Source organism: Parasteatoda tepidariorum, chromosome 1, assembly GCF_043381705.1.
Source record: "Parasteatoda tepidariorum isolate YZ-2023 chromosome 1, CAS_Ptep_4.0, whole genome shotgun sequence".
NCBI lineage: Eukaryota > Metazoa > Arthropoda > Arachnida > Araneae > Theridiidae > Parasteatoda > Parasteatoda tepidariorum.
The window spans coordinates 89,023,833-89,039,987 of NC_092204.1; the positions used below are offsets into that span (position 1 = coordinate 89,023,833).

Genomic DNA, 16,155 nt, shown 5'->3' on the forward strand with positions numbered 1-16,155 from the left:
AATTTCCTAAGCTCCTAATTGTTAAATATAACAATCAAAATATGCACTTGCTTAATTTCACATTTTTTCTTCTTCTAATTTTTCAATTAAGATCTTAACAGAGTAACAATTAGAAGTAAAAGAATTAAGTTGTTAACTTTGCTCTTTTATAGGCACCAACATTGTGTGAAATAACTAGGTACCAAAATTTGAATTGATTTTGCAAATATTTTAGAAGAAGAAAAAAGGATTAACAATTAGGGATAAAATGAATTGTTAATAATGAAAACTGTATTAATCTAATATTTATAAACATGCAGTGTTCATTACTGAATATTAGCAGCAGCATAAAATATGCTGATGCTAGTGTTCAGTTATGAACGCTGCATTATTTTCTGAGTTTTAGAAGTGTTTTAATTTATAATAATTTCATAAATTTTAATAATTATCAGAATTTGTGCTTGTTTCTTAATTTTCATAAATTAGATTTTTATTTAAAATGAAGATAAAGAAATGTTTGGAATAGAAATTATATTTATTTGAATATTTCATTGCATTCTTACTTGACGATTGAGTGATAAATTTTTTTTTAAATTTCATTTTGTCTGTGATGGATATTCTGTGTATATTTTTAGTCTTATCTTACCTTATTTATTTGAATTTCATTCTATGGTTTATTAATACCATGCTTTTTGAACTCCTGGTTAAAATTGTACTGAGATATGTCTGCTATGTGCTACTTTCCCATCAAATAACATAAAGAAAACCTGCCTTTCTGATGCAGGAAAAACTTAAAAGTTCCTTAAAAACTTAATCTAATGCTTAGATAATTCAACTTGGTAAATGTCTGAGTAATTTGCATGGAATTTTTTTCGTTATGCACCATTTTCTTGTTAAATACCAACTAAAAAAATAGATATGTATTAAAGTAAAGTAAATATTAAATTTCAAAATATTCTAAAGTTAATAATAAAGCAGTGATTGCCAAATTAATTGTGAGCTACTGGAAGCTCACGGTGACATTTTCGACAGATCGTGGTAATTCTCTGGTTGGCTAACATGGTTTTATCCTGCTGATAAACCAAATGTATGATTTTTTTGTTGAAAAAAATTAGTTCTTTTCTTTGGTAGCTCACAGTTAAATTAAAAAAACAGCATGGTAGCTCAGAAGTTACATAAGTTTCGTGATCACTTTAATAAAGTAATCCTAAGCTGTGCTCAAAGAGTTAAATTTTATAGAAGAAGAAAAAAGCTCCCAAAATCCTACTGTTGTAAAAATTGTACTAGACTTACTATGAAGGGGTAATCTTTGTTGCAAAAGCAGAAAATTGGCTATTTTATAATTGTTATATTGCTTCGATGTTGCATTAAAAATATTTTGTTAGATTAAAAATATTTTGTTTCATTAAGCTCAAACTACAGTAATATTATTGCTTAGGAACAAAACTGCTTTGAAAATGCCAAATTATTGCTCTGAATTGCTCAAAACCAATGAAAATTGCTGCAGCAAAACAGGCAATCATATCTCTGAAATTGTAAATTGTTTTTGTAAATGTAATATCATATTATAATATAATAAAAAACATATTTTTGTTCATTAATAGGAAAATAATTTATTTAAAATACATTTATATTTTATTCAATGTAAAATATATTTATATTGAATATAATTTTTAATTCTTTCATAAAATTTATTTATTTTTTCATTTATTTATTTTTAAATTGTGGTAAGTGGGCATCCTTACCATTCACATGCATATTTATATTTCAAATGCACCAGAAAAATTTGTTTGCAACCAAAATTAAACAACTGAAATTTCTTTCTAAAATGTTTGTATTTCTGTTAACTCAAATGAGATTGTTGTGTGATATGCATATGGCAATAGTGGAATTTTCAGTATCAACTTTCACTATCTTGTTCTTTTTATTTTCAGTAGTTTATGATTGATTTGCTTTCAGTATCAATAGATCTGCCTAAAATGCAAAAATATTTTTTTCCCCAAGAATTGTGTTTTAATATTTCTATTCACAGAAAATGGTGCTGTATCTTCACTGTAATGTGAAACTTAGCAATCTTCAAATGTAGTTACAAAAATCTTATTAATTATTGTAATATTTGATGTATCATATTGTATTGGAAACAAATTAAGTTACTGCTTTGCTTCTTCATAATTAACACTGTAAAATATTCACGAATAAAAATGTTTTTTTTTTTAAGTTGTGTTATGATTTTATTTTTAAAAATTTTAATATTTAATTGAAGGTTAGAGAGGATGTATTCACTAACTTTGTATCTGACTTCTTTGCTAATTTACCAGTTACAACTGGTAAATAAGGATTTTTTAATAAAATACAGGAGTAAGCAGGTCCGTATTTTACCTCTTAAAATTGAGGAAACGATTGTTAACTCAGAAACGTTTGAAAGTGGTTAATGTCTCTTATAAACCCGGAAACGTTGCCGTTGTCATGACTTGTAGTACAAGTTGTATAGTACTCTTATTTTTAAATGCAACAATAAAAATTAAACACATATTTAAAAAAAAGTTTTATTATGACAAAAGTTTATAAGAAAATTGTTAACAAATACACGCAAAAGAGAACATACTTCTCCATTTAGCTGTTGTGTAACTATATCTTCACAGTAAATGGAGCAAAAGGCATATTAATTGTAAGTTATAAATAAAGCTTATTAATTGTAAGTTGATAAATTGTAAGTTCAATAAATTTCTAGAGTTACATCAAATTAACAAGTTTTCATTTTATGAAAATTTCATTATATGATCATTTATAGTACCGTAAACCAGAATTTTTTTTAAAAATAGAATATTTTAAACTTAGATAAACCCATAAACATTATTTTACATCTTGCAAAAATCTCAAATATAAATGACGAAACATGTGTGTTTTAATGCAGGGCCCTTTGCTAAGGACTTCAAATTATTAGCCAGTAAATTGGTCCAAATATCGAAAGTATTAGCCATTTTCAACATTTTCACCCCAAGACAAAATTTGAGAATTCTTTAAAATTGATTTTTTTCTTGTAAATTTTTTTTAAGATCAAAATCAAATTTTATATAAATTAAATTATTTTATAAAATGCAAATTCAAATCAAGAGTCAATTTGCAGTGAGCAAGGATTGGGAATTGGTTGGGGTTAATTTTTGATAACTTCTTAAACTAGAGCAGTAATGTGAGGCTAAACTTGAAGGAATATTATNACATTGATAGATTAAAACCTAAAAATGGGTTGTTCTATTTGGGTTATAAAATATTAAAAAAAAAAAAATTGTGCAAAAATTAAGAAAAAGTTTTAAATCTGTAAATAAGTAATCTTAATGTAAAGCAAATGTTGTAAATGCGCAAATCAAAATGAAAAATATTTCATTTGTTCTTCCTTTTTCCATTTCTGACTGGGGCAGACTCAGATACAAAAGAATCCTATCAATCTTAGGCTCAGACCTCCAAAACTTTTCTCTAATAGGAAAGCCATATTGTTCAAAGTGTGATTTTTCTGTTTGAATCATCAGAGAGTTAAAAATGTTTATTATAAAAATGTTTCAGTTTGTGTATAATATGGCTTATCATTTTTATTTTTAGTTCCAAAAAGTGGTACTTCTTACTTTGTTCTCAGACTTCTTCTTTGCTTTCCTTGTGGATCGGATCTGTTTACTATTATTTGGCCGAGGAAAACTCAGAGTACTTTGATATGAACTTAATATTTAGACTTGTTTTTCAAATGTCTTTAATGTAAATTAATATCATTATCTTTATTGTGCATGTAGCCTGTCATTGGGTGAAAACTAAAGAAATTAAATGTGTCCCAAAAATTTTTATGCATTAATTTATTTAAAAATATTTGATTTTCATGCATGAAAGTAGATGAAATATATAATATTAAAATGTGGAAAAATTTGTTAGCTTTTTAAATTATTAACACAGAGTAGGGTTATTGATAATGTTTTCAAATATGTCATCTAAAGAAATGAATTATCTTCAACTTGCATTTATGTAAAGAATCATAAAATTTCTTTTAAACTTGTTATTTGCATGGAATTATAAAGGTTGTTCAGATTACAAGTAAACACATGTAATAGCATTAGAAATGTTAGTAGTGCTATCATTCAAAGTTATAAAGAAAGGTAAAAGGAGTGCATCACAGACTGTTTAGAATTGATTTCTGAAATCACATGAGAGCATATAAAGTGAATGTAAAGTTAAGACCGAAAGGATGCTTTTAGAGCAGAATAAGATGAAGTAATGTGATTTTTGGTGGTATAAGAGGATTATACAATTCTTTTACTCATTACTAACAAAGTGTTGGACTGATGTCCTTATTCATAATCAATAGCTGCATTATATGTGGATTGGAGATCACAGTGTTCAAGTTCTTTAGATCTTGACTGTTCTGTTTTTAAAAACGTATACCCCATTTTTTTCATACCCCTATTTCCTAGACAGTGTTTGCTTTAAGCATCGATTATTAGACAATAAATTTCTGTATTTTGATGACCTTTACAAATAATTCTATTGCTTGTTCTGTTCTGGAGGTATCCATTTTGCCACAACGTTATATTCACCTCACATAAACTGGTTAATTATTAGTAATACCCAATCTGCAATCCATTCCTGTTACATCCTGCCACTATATTTCTGATGCTATCGTGTGTGTTCACTTTTCATTTAAGCAACCCTTATTCTTTGATCTTTGTAAATTTTATTTCAATGGCTATTGTGTATTCTATACTGTACAGGAAGATTATTTGCATGTCAAACTGACCATTTTCACTTTATAAATTCCGAATATTTTTTTTCTTGGGCTTTCAAAGCACTTGTTACTCATTAAATGCATTCCCTATCTATACTTTATTTATTTATTTGATGTTATTTTTCACTTGTTTGCAAAGCTTTGCACTTAATACTTTAATTTATAACTGCCCTAAAAATTTTCAAGTATACTAGCTGGTAAATATGCAAAACCTTCAGCTATTAAGGTTTTCAAAAATAAGTGAGCTCTTGTGAAAAGAAATAATAAAAATATAAAAGAAAATAATATTTTGTAAGAATTAGTAGACAAGCTAATCCTTTATTCCTAAAATATGTTTTTTTTTCTTCATGTTAATCACTCTCATTTAATTAGCAGAGAATTCATACTGATAGTAACCATACTGTCTTATCATGACTTGACATGTTTTAACTGAATGACTTTATCTTTGTCCTTCTCAGACCGACTAAATACTTGCTAAGCTAGAAAACTTGTTCTGTTTTATCTGTTAAGTATGTGTCTCTTGTTATATGTGATTGAGGATCATTTGTAAACAATTAATATGAAAGCTTCTTCGAAGTAAATCCTGAATTATTCTGTCAAAAATAATACAATTGCACAATTTCTTGAGTTGTAAAATTGATCAATATAACATTGAACAATTTCCTAAGGTCCTAATTGTTCAATATAACAATCAAAATATGCACTTGTTTAATTTCATATAATTTTTTTCTAACTTTTCAATTAAGATCTTAAGAGAGTAACAATTAGAAGTAAAAAAATTAAGTTGTTAACTTTGCTCTTTTTTAGGCACTAACATTGTGTGAAAAAACTAGGTACCAAAATTTGAATTGATTTAGCAAATATTTTAGATTAAAAAAAAAGGATTAACAATTACGGACAAAATGAATTGTCAATAATGAAAACTGTAAATATTAAATCTAATATTTATAAGCATGTAGTGTTCAGTTATGAACGCTGCATTATTTTCTGAGTTGTAAAAGTGTTTTAATTTATAATAATTTCATAAATTTTAATAATTATCAGAATTTGTGCTTGTTTCTTAATTTTCATAAATTAGATTTTTATTTAAAATGAAGATAAAGAAATGTTTGGAATAGAAATTATATTTATTTGAATATTTCATTGCATTCTTACTTGACGATTGAGTGATAAATTTTTTTTTAAATTTCATTTTGTCTGTGATGGATATTCTGTGTATATTTTTAGTCTTATCTTACCTTATTTATTTGAATTTCATTCTATGGTTTATTAATACCATGCTTTTTGAACTCCTGGTTAAAATTGTACTGAGATATGTCTGCTATGTGCTACTTTCCCATCAAATAACATAAAGAAAACCTGCCTTTCTGATGCAGGAAAAACTTAAAAGTTCCTTAAAAACTTAATCTAATGCTTAGATAATTCAACTTGGTAAATGTCTGAGTAATTTGCATGGAATTTTTTTCGTTATGCACCATTTTCTTGTTAAATACCAACTAAAAAAATAGATATGTATTAAAGTAACGTAAATATTAAATTTCAAAATATTCTAAAGTTAATAATAATAATATTATTGCTTAAGAACAAAACTGCTTTAAAAATGCCAAATTATTGCTCTGAATTGCTCAAAACCAATGAAAATTGCTGCAGCAAAACAGGCAATCATATCTCTGAAATTGTAAATTGTTTGTAAATGTAATATTATATTATAATATTGCATTATAATATAATAAAAAACATTTTTGTTCATTAATAGGAAAATAATTTATTTAAAATACATTTATATTTTATTCAATATGAAATATATTTATATTGAATATCATTTTTAATTCTTTCATAAAATTTATTTATTTTTTCATTTATTTATTTTTAAAGTGTGGTAAGCGGGCATCCTTACCATTCACATGCATATTTATATTTCCAATACACCAGAAAAAATTTTATGTAACCAAAATGAAACAAACACTGAAATTTCTTTCTAAAATGTTTGTACGAAAAATAATGTATTTCTGTTAACTCAGATGAGATCATTGTGTGATATGCATATGGCAACAGTGGAATTTTCAGTATCTTGTTCTTTTTATTTCAGTGGTTTATGATTGATTTGCTTTCAGTATCTGCTTAAAATGCAAAAATATTTTTTTCCCCAAGAATTGTGTTTTAATATTTCTATTCACAGAAAATGGTGCTGTATCTTCACTGTAACGTGAAACTTAGCAATCTTCAAAATGTAGTTACAAAAATCTTATTAATTATTGTAATATTTGATGTATCATATTGTATTGGAAACAAATTAAGTTACTGCTTTGCTTCTACATAATTAACACTGTAAAATATTCACAAATAAAGATGTTTTTTTTTTCAGTTGTGTTATGATTTTATTTTTTAAAATTTTAATATTTAATTGAAGGTTAGAGAGGATGTATTCACTAACTGTATACTTGACTTCTTTGCTAATTTACCAGTTATAACTGGTAAATAAGGATTTTTAAATAAAATACAGGAGCAAGCAGGTTCGTATTTTACCTCTTAAAATTGGGGAAACGATTGTTAACTCAGAAACGTTTCAAAGTGGTTAATGTCTCTTATAAACCCGGAAACATTACCGATGTCGTTATTTGTAGTACAAATTGTATAGTACTCTTATTTTTAAATGAAACAATAAAAATTAAACACATATTAAAGAAAAAAGTTTTATTATGAGAAAAGTTTATAAAAAAATTGTTAACAAATACATGCAAAAGAGAACATACTTCTCCATTTAGCTGTTGTGTCTAAATATTAATTCATTAATATTTAAATTAAATATCAATAAGGGAAGTACATACTAAAACTAATTTACCTAGATTCTTTTTCAATTCCCAGTATTAGTTCTCTCTCTCTCTATATCTAGTTCAAACTTTCAATCCTTATTAAAAAACTTTTTATTCATCCTATTCAAGTTCAAAAAGTTCTAGTACATTTTTTTTAAACTTGTACTGGATGACACTTATTATTCAAATATTAATTCATTAATAAAATTTAATAAATTAATTTTAGTTTCATATGAGAGAAAATTGTAATTATTTAACAAAAAGTAACTAAAATAAAAATTTTCTTTGTTTACCTAAGTAGGAATTGATATGTAAACATTTTTTATATTTGTTTCCTGTTAATAGCAGGAAATTTTTTTTCCAACAATCCAGAAATTTTCACCATAAAAAGTTTCACTTAATCAATCTTTTTTAGATAATTTTGCATTTCTTGAAATTAAAATTAAAAACCAAAAAAAAAAAATTTTAACTGGAAAAAGTTCAGAATTTCATCTTCACAGTAAATGGAGCAAAAAGCATATTAATTGTAAGTTATAAATAAAGCTTATTAATTGTAAGTTCAATAAATTTCTAGAGTTACATCAAATTAACAAGTTTTCATTTTATGAAAATTTCATTATATGATAATTTATAGTACCGTAAACCAGAATTTTTTTTAAAAAATAGAATATTTTAAATTTAGATAAATTCATAAACAATATTTTACATCTTGCTAAAATCTCAAATATAAATGACGAAACATGTGTGTTTTAATGCAGGTCCCTTTGCTAAGGACTTCAAATTATTAGCCAGTAAATTGGTCCAAATATGGAAAGTATTAGCTATTTTCAACATTTTAACCCCAAATCGAAACTTGAGAATTCTTTAAAATTGATTTTTTTTCTCGTAAAATTTTTTTAAGATCAAAATCAAATTTTATATCAATTGAATTATTTTATAAAATGCAAATTCAAATCAAGAGTCATTTTGCAGGTGGGGGAGGAAATGAGCAAGGATTGGGAATTGGTTGGGGTTAATTTTTGATAACTTCTTAAACTAGAGCAGTAATGTGAGGCTAAACTTGAAGGAATATTATGTTCTCAGGAGAAAACATATTTTCGGAAAAAATAGTTGGACGATAATTTGCACCTCGCTACCAGTAATCGGTTTTATTGTCACAATCTGTAGGAGAGAATATCGTCACACGATATCGCGTGATCAGGCACGAACAAATTAACCTGCGTATTAAGGTAGTTTGTTGCATGCTTACGTAATCTATCTTGTTGCTTATGCTTAGATTATGTGGACTTAATTCTAATTGGTTATGCGACGTATGCAAAGGAAATAACTGTAATTGAATAAATGGGGGATTTGTTCAAAAAAATTCCTTTTTACCTCTTTTTTTTTAGGATTGAGGGAAATATGTATATTACACAATATTTTCGTCCAACTTGTGGTTTCATCGCATTTGGCGAGGTGGCGAATGCTAAGCGTATGTAGATGAAATTCAATGTCTACCAAGAAAAATTATTAAGTTTAAATTCCATTAAAATGGAATTTAAAACAGCCGGTTATTATTATAGTAACAGCCTCCAAGCTGGGCAGTTCTTATTTCTTTGCTTTAAAAAGAAAAGAACTGGTTTAATTAAGAAATAGAAATGTATACCGTAAAGAAATATCGGATTTTGCGCACTATTCACCAAATTGCGTGCGTATCATATGCTAGAATTGTATCAATGATTTATAGTTTACCTGTTTTTTTGAAACTTAAAGCTCAGAAAAACGAAAAAATGTATTTAAAATTGTTTATTTTAAAATCATAATGGATATTTTATTGTTTTAAGGAGTTATATTGTGCCAAAAGTTAAAAATTCTAACAATTAACACGTAAACTAGATCACGAAATCACTACACGTAAACTAGATCATTAAGTATATAAAGATAAACGATTATCCGTATCTAATAAATTATTCCATTCACAAATACATTCAATTTTTTTTTCTCATATATGGGTCATTCTCACAAAAACAGTCATTTTCATGTCCCCAGTATATTTTATGTTTGTTTTACAGCTTACGAAAATAAAAAAGAATTCTGGGAAAGTGTCCTTCAGAATGCAAGCTAACAAAAGAATAAAAATAAAATTATCAATTTTTATTTTTTATTTATTTTAGGTAATTACAATATACCAATATGTCATTCCCTCACTTGTCCCCACTGCTGATTTAAAAAATTAAAAAAATTGTTTCTGAAAAAATTTTTTTTTTTTACAAATTCGTGTTTTTTATTTCAGAATACTTAAATATAGAATTCAGAAAATTAATTTTAAATTTAATTTCTGACAAAAATATTAACACAGCACTATTTTAAACTTTGTCCCCAGTGTTTCGCGTCATTCCCTCACAACAATGTTCTTATCACCTGCAATCTTCTTAGAATAAAAATATTTTAATAAAAACTTCAGAAGTTAACAACTGGCATCATAGAACAAAATTGCAGTATGTTTCCATCTTCAACTTAAAGAAGCTTTGCTGTGGAATAAATTTGAATGAATCAAACCAGGTAAAATTTTTTACATTTGTCATTCCCTCATGTCATTTTTTAGAGTAAAATAAAATACAACTTCATCGAGAAAGTGGATAATTATATGTTGCTTTCTTGTATGAATATAATTGTATGTGATTGACTTCAGAAATTAATTAGGCCTAACTGTTATTTTTAAATTTTATTGAATTCGTCATTCCCTCACTAGTGTATAAAGTGAGGGAATGACGCTGAAGTGAGGGAATGATTCAAGATGAGTATATTATTAAATTTTTTTTTGTTCAATCGTGCCAGCCAATTTTATTTCCCAAACCTGTAAAAACTATTAAATATATAAGACTAAATTATAATAAATATTAGATATACTTAGTATGTTATCATTTTCAAACTTTAGGTAGATGTAACTTAGATAAAAACATGTATTAAAATAAAATATCATTCCCTCACTATTAGTGTCATTCCCTCACTTTTTAAATAGTGAAAATAATTAATTTACTTATTAATTAATTTGAAAAATAAATTAAAAAATTAATAAATTAATTTATTAAATTAATTAATTTATTTATTAAATTAATTAATTAATTATTAATTATTATAAATTAATTAATTATAAATTAATTATTTAAAAAATTAATTAATTTAAATATTAAGTATAATTTATAGGATATATACTTTCTTTATAATGCCATTACATATTTCTATTAATATAAAAAGTTTCAGAGCTTTTTATTCACTTTACTTTTTTGGGATTTTATGAGCTGAAAAATGACAGTTTTTGTGAGAATGACCCATATAAAAGAGACGGCTTTTTTTTCCTCAAAGAATAATCATTGTGCAGATCTGCCAACTTCAAAATGACTGAAACAGTTTTTTCGGCGATATAAGATGCGAGAATGTTACTGCAAGTTTTGAAAAAAGTGGTCACTTCATACTTGTCAGCTGTCGAATTTTCTGTTCTCAATTGCTCCAGAGTAGAAAAAAACTTCCAAATTTTAAAGAAATTGTGCAAACTTAAAAAAAAATATCTTAAAAAAATGTATATAAAATATAATTTGCTCAATGTAATAGATTAATTACTGTTTCTAGAACTTGCAGCATGCACACAAGGTTATAATGTAACATTTTAGCAATTACATGCAAACTAGGATATGCTTCTTTCTTTGGCAGCAACATGAGATGAAACCATCTTTAAAGTATGTGAAGCCAAACGAGGATCCGTATCTAACAAATTATTCCATTCACAAGTACTTTCAATTTGAGTAAAACTCTCACATATAAATTGGATGGCTTTTTCTTTCAAAGCATTATCATTGTGCATATCTGCCAACTTCAAAATGACTGAAACAGTTTTGTTGGCGATATAAGATGCGAGAATGTTACTGCAAGTTTTGAAAAGAGTGGTCACTTCATACTTGTCAGCAGTCGAATACAATGACACGACAGTATCGAATTCTCTGTTCTCAATTACTCCTGTGTAGAGAAAAATAAGAAAAACATCAAAAACGGATTTCTCAATATCAGTAATCGTGACATTGCTTAAATTTTTTTCTTTCATATTTTGTTCGAACATCTTCTTAAACACGGGTGATCTGGCAGAGAGTACTGTTTTATGACCATACAAATTATCGTCACCGAAACTAAATGAAACATCAGAGAACAAATTGTTCTGATACGAATATTTGAGATTACTTTGAAGTTCGGTTAAATTCATAGCAGAGTCTCGGTCACTTTCGGTTTTCTTTTTCGGACAGCAATTATGAATGAAAATGCTACCCTTAATTATAAGTTTATTATCATTTATTATAAAACTATTACCTTTCATTCCTGTAACGGAACTAGCATGACTGGGTCTCTTCATAGAATTACAATAAAAAGCATCCTGCTTTTGGCGAGGAAATATTTTCTCAAATGATTCTTTTTGATAAACTTTTGCATAAGAATTCTGGATTTCGAAAAACAGTGAAGCTTTCACATCCCAATCGTTGAAATCAGTTCTTTTTAATCCTACTTGCATTGAACTGGATTGGCTGCTGTGGTAATAATTAGAATCATTTCGGGTTGTTGTTAAAACAATTTTCCACGAACTTTTACAATCATGGGTTGATTGTAATTCTGAGCTACCATATGCTTCCATATTTCTTAGGGATGAAAAGTTATCGATCTTTATTTCAAATACAATACACTCATTCGAACTTGATCGACCAGTAACATTTAAAGTAAATGGCTTCGAAGCCATTTTTTAACTCGTAGGAACTACACCGCTTAGGTTTCTAACTAAATAAAAATTTTAGAACAGAATTTATCGACGAAGCAAAGAACAAAAAACCACGTGACTTATGACAAGCCGTAAGATAGCGAACGTGACGTCACTCAGGGAGTGCATCGCTGAGGAAGAAGCGAGGGTGCTTTTACACTGAAATTAGCTTTATAACGCTCTTTTCAACTTTAAATCTGGAAGGGATAAATTTTTATTTTGTAGCTATTATTTTTTTATGCCCCTTCTTTTATTCTTAATAAATTACTATAAACGCAAACTTTTTATTTTATTCTTTATGCATTTAAAAACAGAAATTATCATAAATTGAAATGTGATTTTAATAATAATAAATGTGAATGCAATTATTAATGCTGATGTACACTTATATAAAGTATTGGTCGTTTTTTCACTCACCTACATACCTTTTTTCATATTTTACTTAATAATAAAAATGAAATGAATGTGAAATTCGCTTTCTAACTCTTCTTCATTTTAAATCAGGAAGGGGTAAATTTTTTTCTTGGAGCTGCTAATTTCATTTATCTTCCCTTTCTTTATTCTTAACAAAATAATTACAATAAACAAAAATATTTTGTTTTATTCTCTCTGTATTAAGAACAAAAATTATCATGAACTGAATTACTATGATTTTAAATAATAAATGCATTCAATAATTAAGGATATTCATTTAATATAAAGTATTTTTTACTTTCGACTCATCCTCACATCTTTTTTCCTATTTTACTTAATAATAAACATAAATGAAAATATATGCCCTAAACTATATTCATGATAGAGCAGTTCCGATTATTTTCTTGCCCTTTCAAACTAAAATTGTTAAAAATAACATTAAATCTAAAAGCATTTACAGATCAAAATATAATAATGAAAATCACAAATTGCTAGCTACAAAATTGTATATTATAATACTACTAAATCAATCAAAATAACACAAGAAGCAAATATTTAAAATTTTATTGAACTCTCTCCAATCATTCTTTATTATCAACTTTAAACATATATAAATTTCAAAAGAGATACAAACATACATATTTAGCATACTCTTTCTGGGAAATAAGAGCAGATTTTAGACTCTTATACAAATACAAACTTACTTTGATTAAAAGAATACAATTAGCATAGAATATATGAAAATATTTGTGCACTTAATGCATGCATTACATTATTTTCACTCCAATAAATAGTTTTTTAATCTGTTAAAAGTAGACAATTTTAACAGGAGCATCGATTGAAAAATTAGCAAACCAATTCTTTGATTGATAAAATAACATTTTTGGTTAAATAACTCACTTATTTATTCTTTGACAAGCAGAGTGTCAAGGATTTATATCAATTGATTTTTTTAAAAAAATTATTCACATAAATCAACTGATTTTTAAAAAATCATTAATTAAAATTTAAAAAAAAAAAAAACTCTACTCTGACATTTTTAAAAAAAATTTAAATATAGCTTTTGTTAATACATATTATATGTGCCTATAGTTTAAGTTTAAACTAGTAAAAAATGGAAAGAAAAATGATCCACTTTGGTTATATTTCATGATAATTTTGAAGTAGATAAGATAGGCAAAATAAGAAATCAAGTAACATAGTAAAATAAAAAACCAATTAGTGGTGGAAAAGGCTGCCAAGCTGACATTTTTGTTCAACAAATAACAAATAGATTCTTGAAAAAGAAGCGACAAAACAAATTTAAACAATAAATAAAAATGAATATTATTGTTATTGCATGTGATTAATATTTCTGTAAAGCTGTATTTCTAAAACCTTTCCTATGAAATTTGTAATAAAATAAGTCATTATATGATTTGTCAATACTATTGCTATGCTCTTGAAATTATCATCTACTTAAAAAAAATACTTTAGGTAGTCATTTCATTATCTATGTGCTAAACAAATATTTTATTTTCAAATTTAAAAAATATGATTCCCTTTAAAAGTATATGTATGAATTTATTTTTTAAAAAATGTAATTTAAATCAAAATCTTATCTAAATTAAAAAAAAAAAAAAAAAAAAAAAAAAAAAAAAAAATTTTTTTATACCCTGTTGACAAAAATTATAATCTCAGTCGCATCCTTAACAGCCTCCAAAAATGACTTTATTTGAAATGTCCCCATCTTATTACATTTTAAAGTCATCAAACTCAGAAGCTTGAGTTTTCGCTCAGACTCCAGCACTTGGGAAACACCAATGTGGTAATTTCCACCACTCATACACCGATATTGGCCGAATCTTGCTTCAATACAGTCTGTTTGAAATTTACCAAGTAATATATAGCTAGGTTTATGCTCCTTAAATAAGTATGTAATTAAATTGATCAGTGTTCGAGTTGTGTGAAGAAGAGCAAATAAAGTTTCTTTAGATAGTTTTCCACAACGAGAATTAGGCTTGGCAAAATATGGACTGGGAAGATTCTTCCATTCCTGCAGCCACAAACAAAATTCTTCTAAAAACTGAACAATGTGGCAGGTAGCCCCGATAACTGGATCACAGTATAAATTCCTTTTATGCTTGCCCTTTTCTGGTGCTTTTACATTAATAATTTTCCACCACTTGGAAAAAATATCAATGAAATGCATGGTTCCGACTAAATCTTCGCCTATTTTTGATTTAGACATTTGAAGAGCAGGGATCAATTTGTCATCAAATAATTTTAATGCAGTCTGGACATCCTGGCGTTCTAGGTGATTGGGGAAAAGAGATTTTCTGGTAAGCGATGGCGCTAACTTTACAGAACATTCTTTTTCCTGATTATATAATTGTTTTAAATGCAAAATACTTGCATATGCAGGAACAGTTTTTATTGCTTGCCCGGGGGGTAAAAATTTCATAGCAGGAATGTAAAAAGTCTGATTAGTCTCTGTGTTGTTCAACCAATTGTTTCGAATGCTTTTCATCAAATGAACTGTGTCGAACAAAATAAAAATCTGTTTTTCTGGATCATATGGATTTTCGATATTAGATTTCAATGAGCCACCACACATTATTTCAAATGCCTTCCTATTAATACGGTTATTATCTGAGATTATGGTTAAAATCGCATACCCAGCAAGTTTCAGAATTTCTAATATTTTATGTAAAATTGGCAACAAATCAGTAGCTGTTTGATTTTTCATTGGAAAAAGTCCTACAACATCTTTATTCTTAGAAAATAGTGAACTGATCATGAAGCATTGTAAGGTGGTAGCTTCCATTATCAGCATTTACTGCATAACCTTCTACCTTACCCCCTTTGTAGACAGCTTGTGGCTTAACATATATTTCATCCATTGTTACATTTATCAGTCTTTCATTTTCAGAAAGTTCACTACACTTTTTGGATAGGTAGTTCAATTGGATTGAGTTTTCACCACTTTCCAAACTACCTAAATTTTGAAGTAATGACTTCAAATAAATGGGGTGTGGGAGAACAAGTTTTCCAGAATTGCGGACAAGTCTGTATGCAGAGGGAAAGTTGAAATAAAATTTTGAAGCCCACAATAGCATTCCCGAAGAATAACGTGGGACACTGAGAGTAAGCAGTTTTAACTGCTCGATTAAAAATTCTAAGTTCTTATTTGATGACCAGTCATCACTTTCAGAAACAAATTCTTTTAAAAGATCAATGGCAAGAGTTTGCTTATTAAGTTCGAGATTACCAGTCAGACTATTCAAATGGCTCATCAAGCAGTCGAATTTTGTCCACAATTCACACTTAAGTTCTTTTCCAAGCAACCACTCTAGCTTTGAAGGAGGTAATTTAAAGTTTAAGTGCCACACCGAAACACTTAAATCACTAGATATGCAGGCGCTGAC

The 16,155-nt window shown here is 27.0% G+C and overlaps 2 protein-coding genes across 2 annotated transcripts; both read right to left on the bottom strand.

Annotated features, from left to right (window-relative positions):
* Window positions 1-11,221: 11,221 nt before the first annotated feature.
* LOC107454630 (TD and POZ domain-containing protein 3-like) lies at window positions 11,222-12,316 on the bottom strand. The gene has a single exon (XM_016071877.3). It carries the CDS (start codon window positions 12,314-12,316, stop codon window positions 11,222-11,224), a length of 1,095 nt encoding a protein of 364 aa, XP_015927363.3.
* Window positions 12,317-13,295: 979 nt separating this feature from the next.
* LOC122269119 (transposable element P transposase) lies at window positions 13,296-15,552 on the bottom strand (the record flags this gene model as incomplete). The annotated part of the gene is given in 1 exon segment (XM_043040759.2): window positions 13,296-15,552. A coding segment is annotated over 1 exon segment (1,156 nt), but the record flags the coding sequence as incomplete, so codon positions are not given.
* Between the last annotated feature and the right edge of the window lie 603 nt (window positions 15,553-16,155).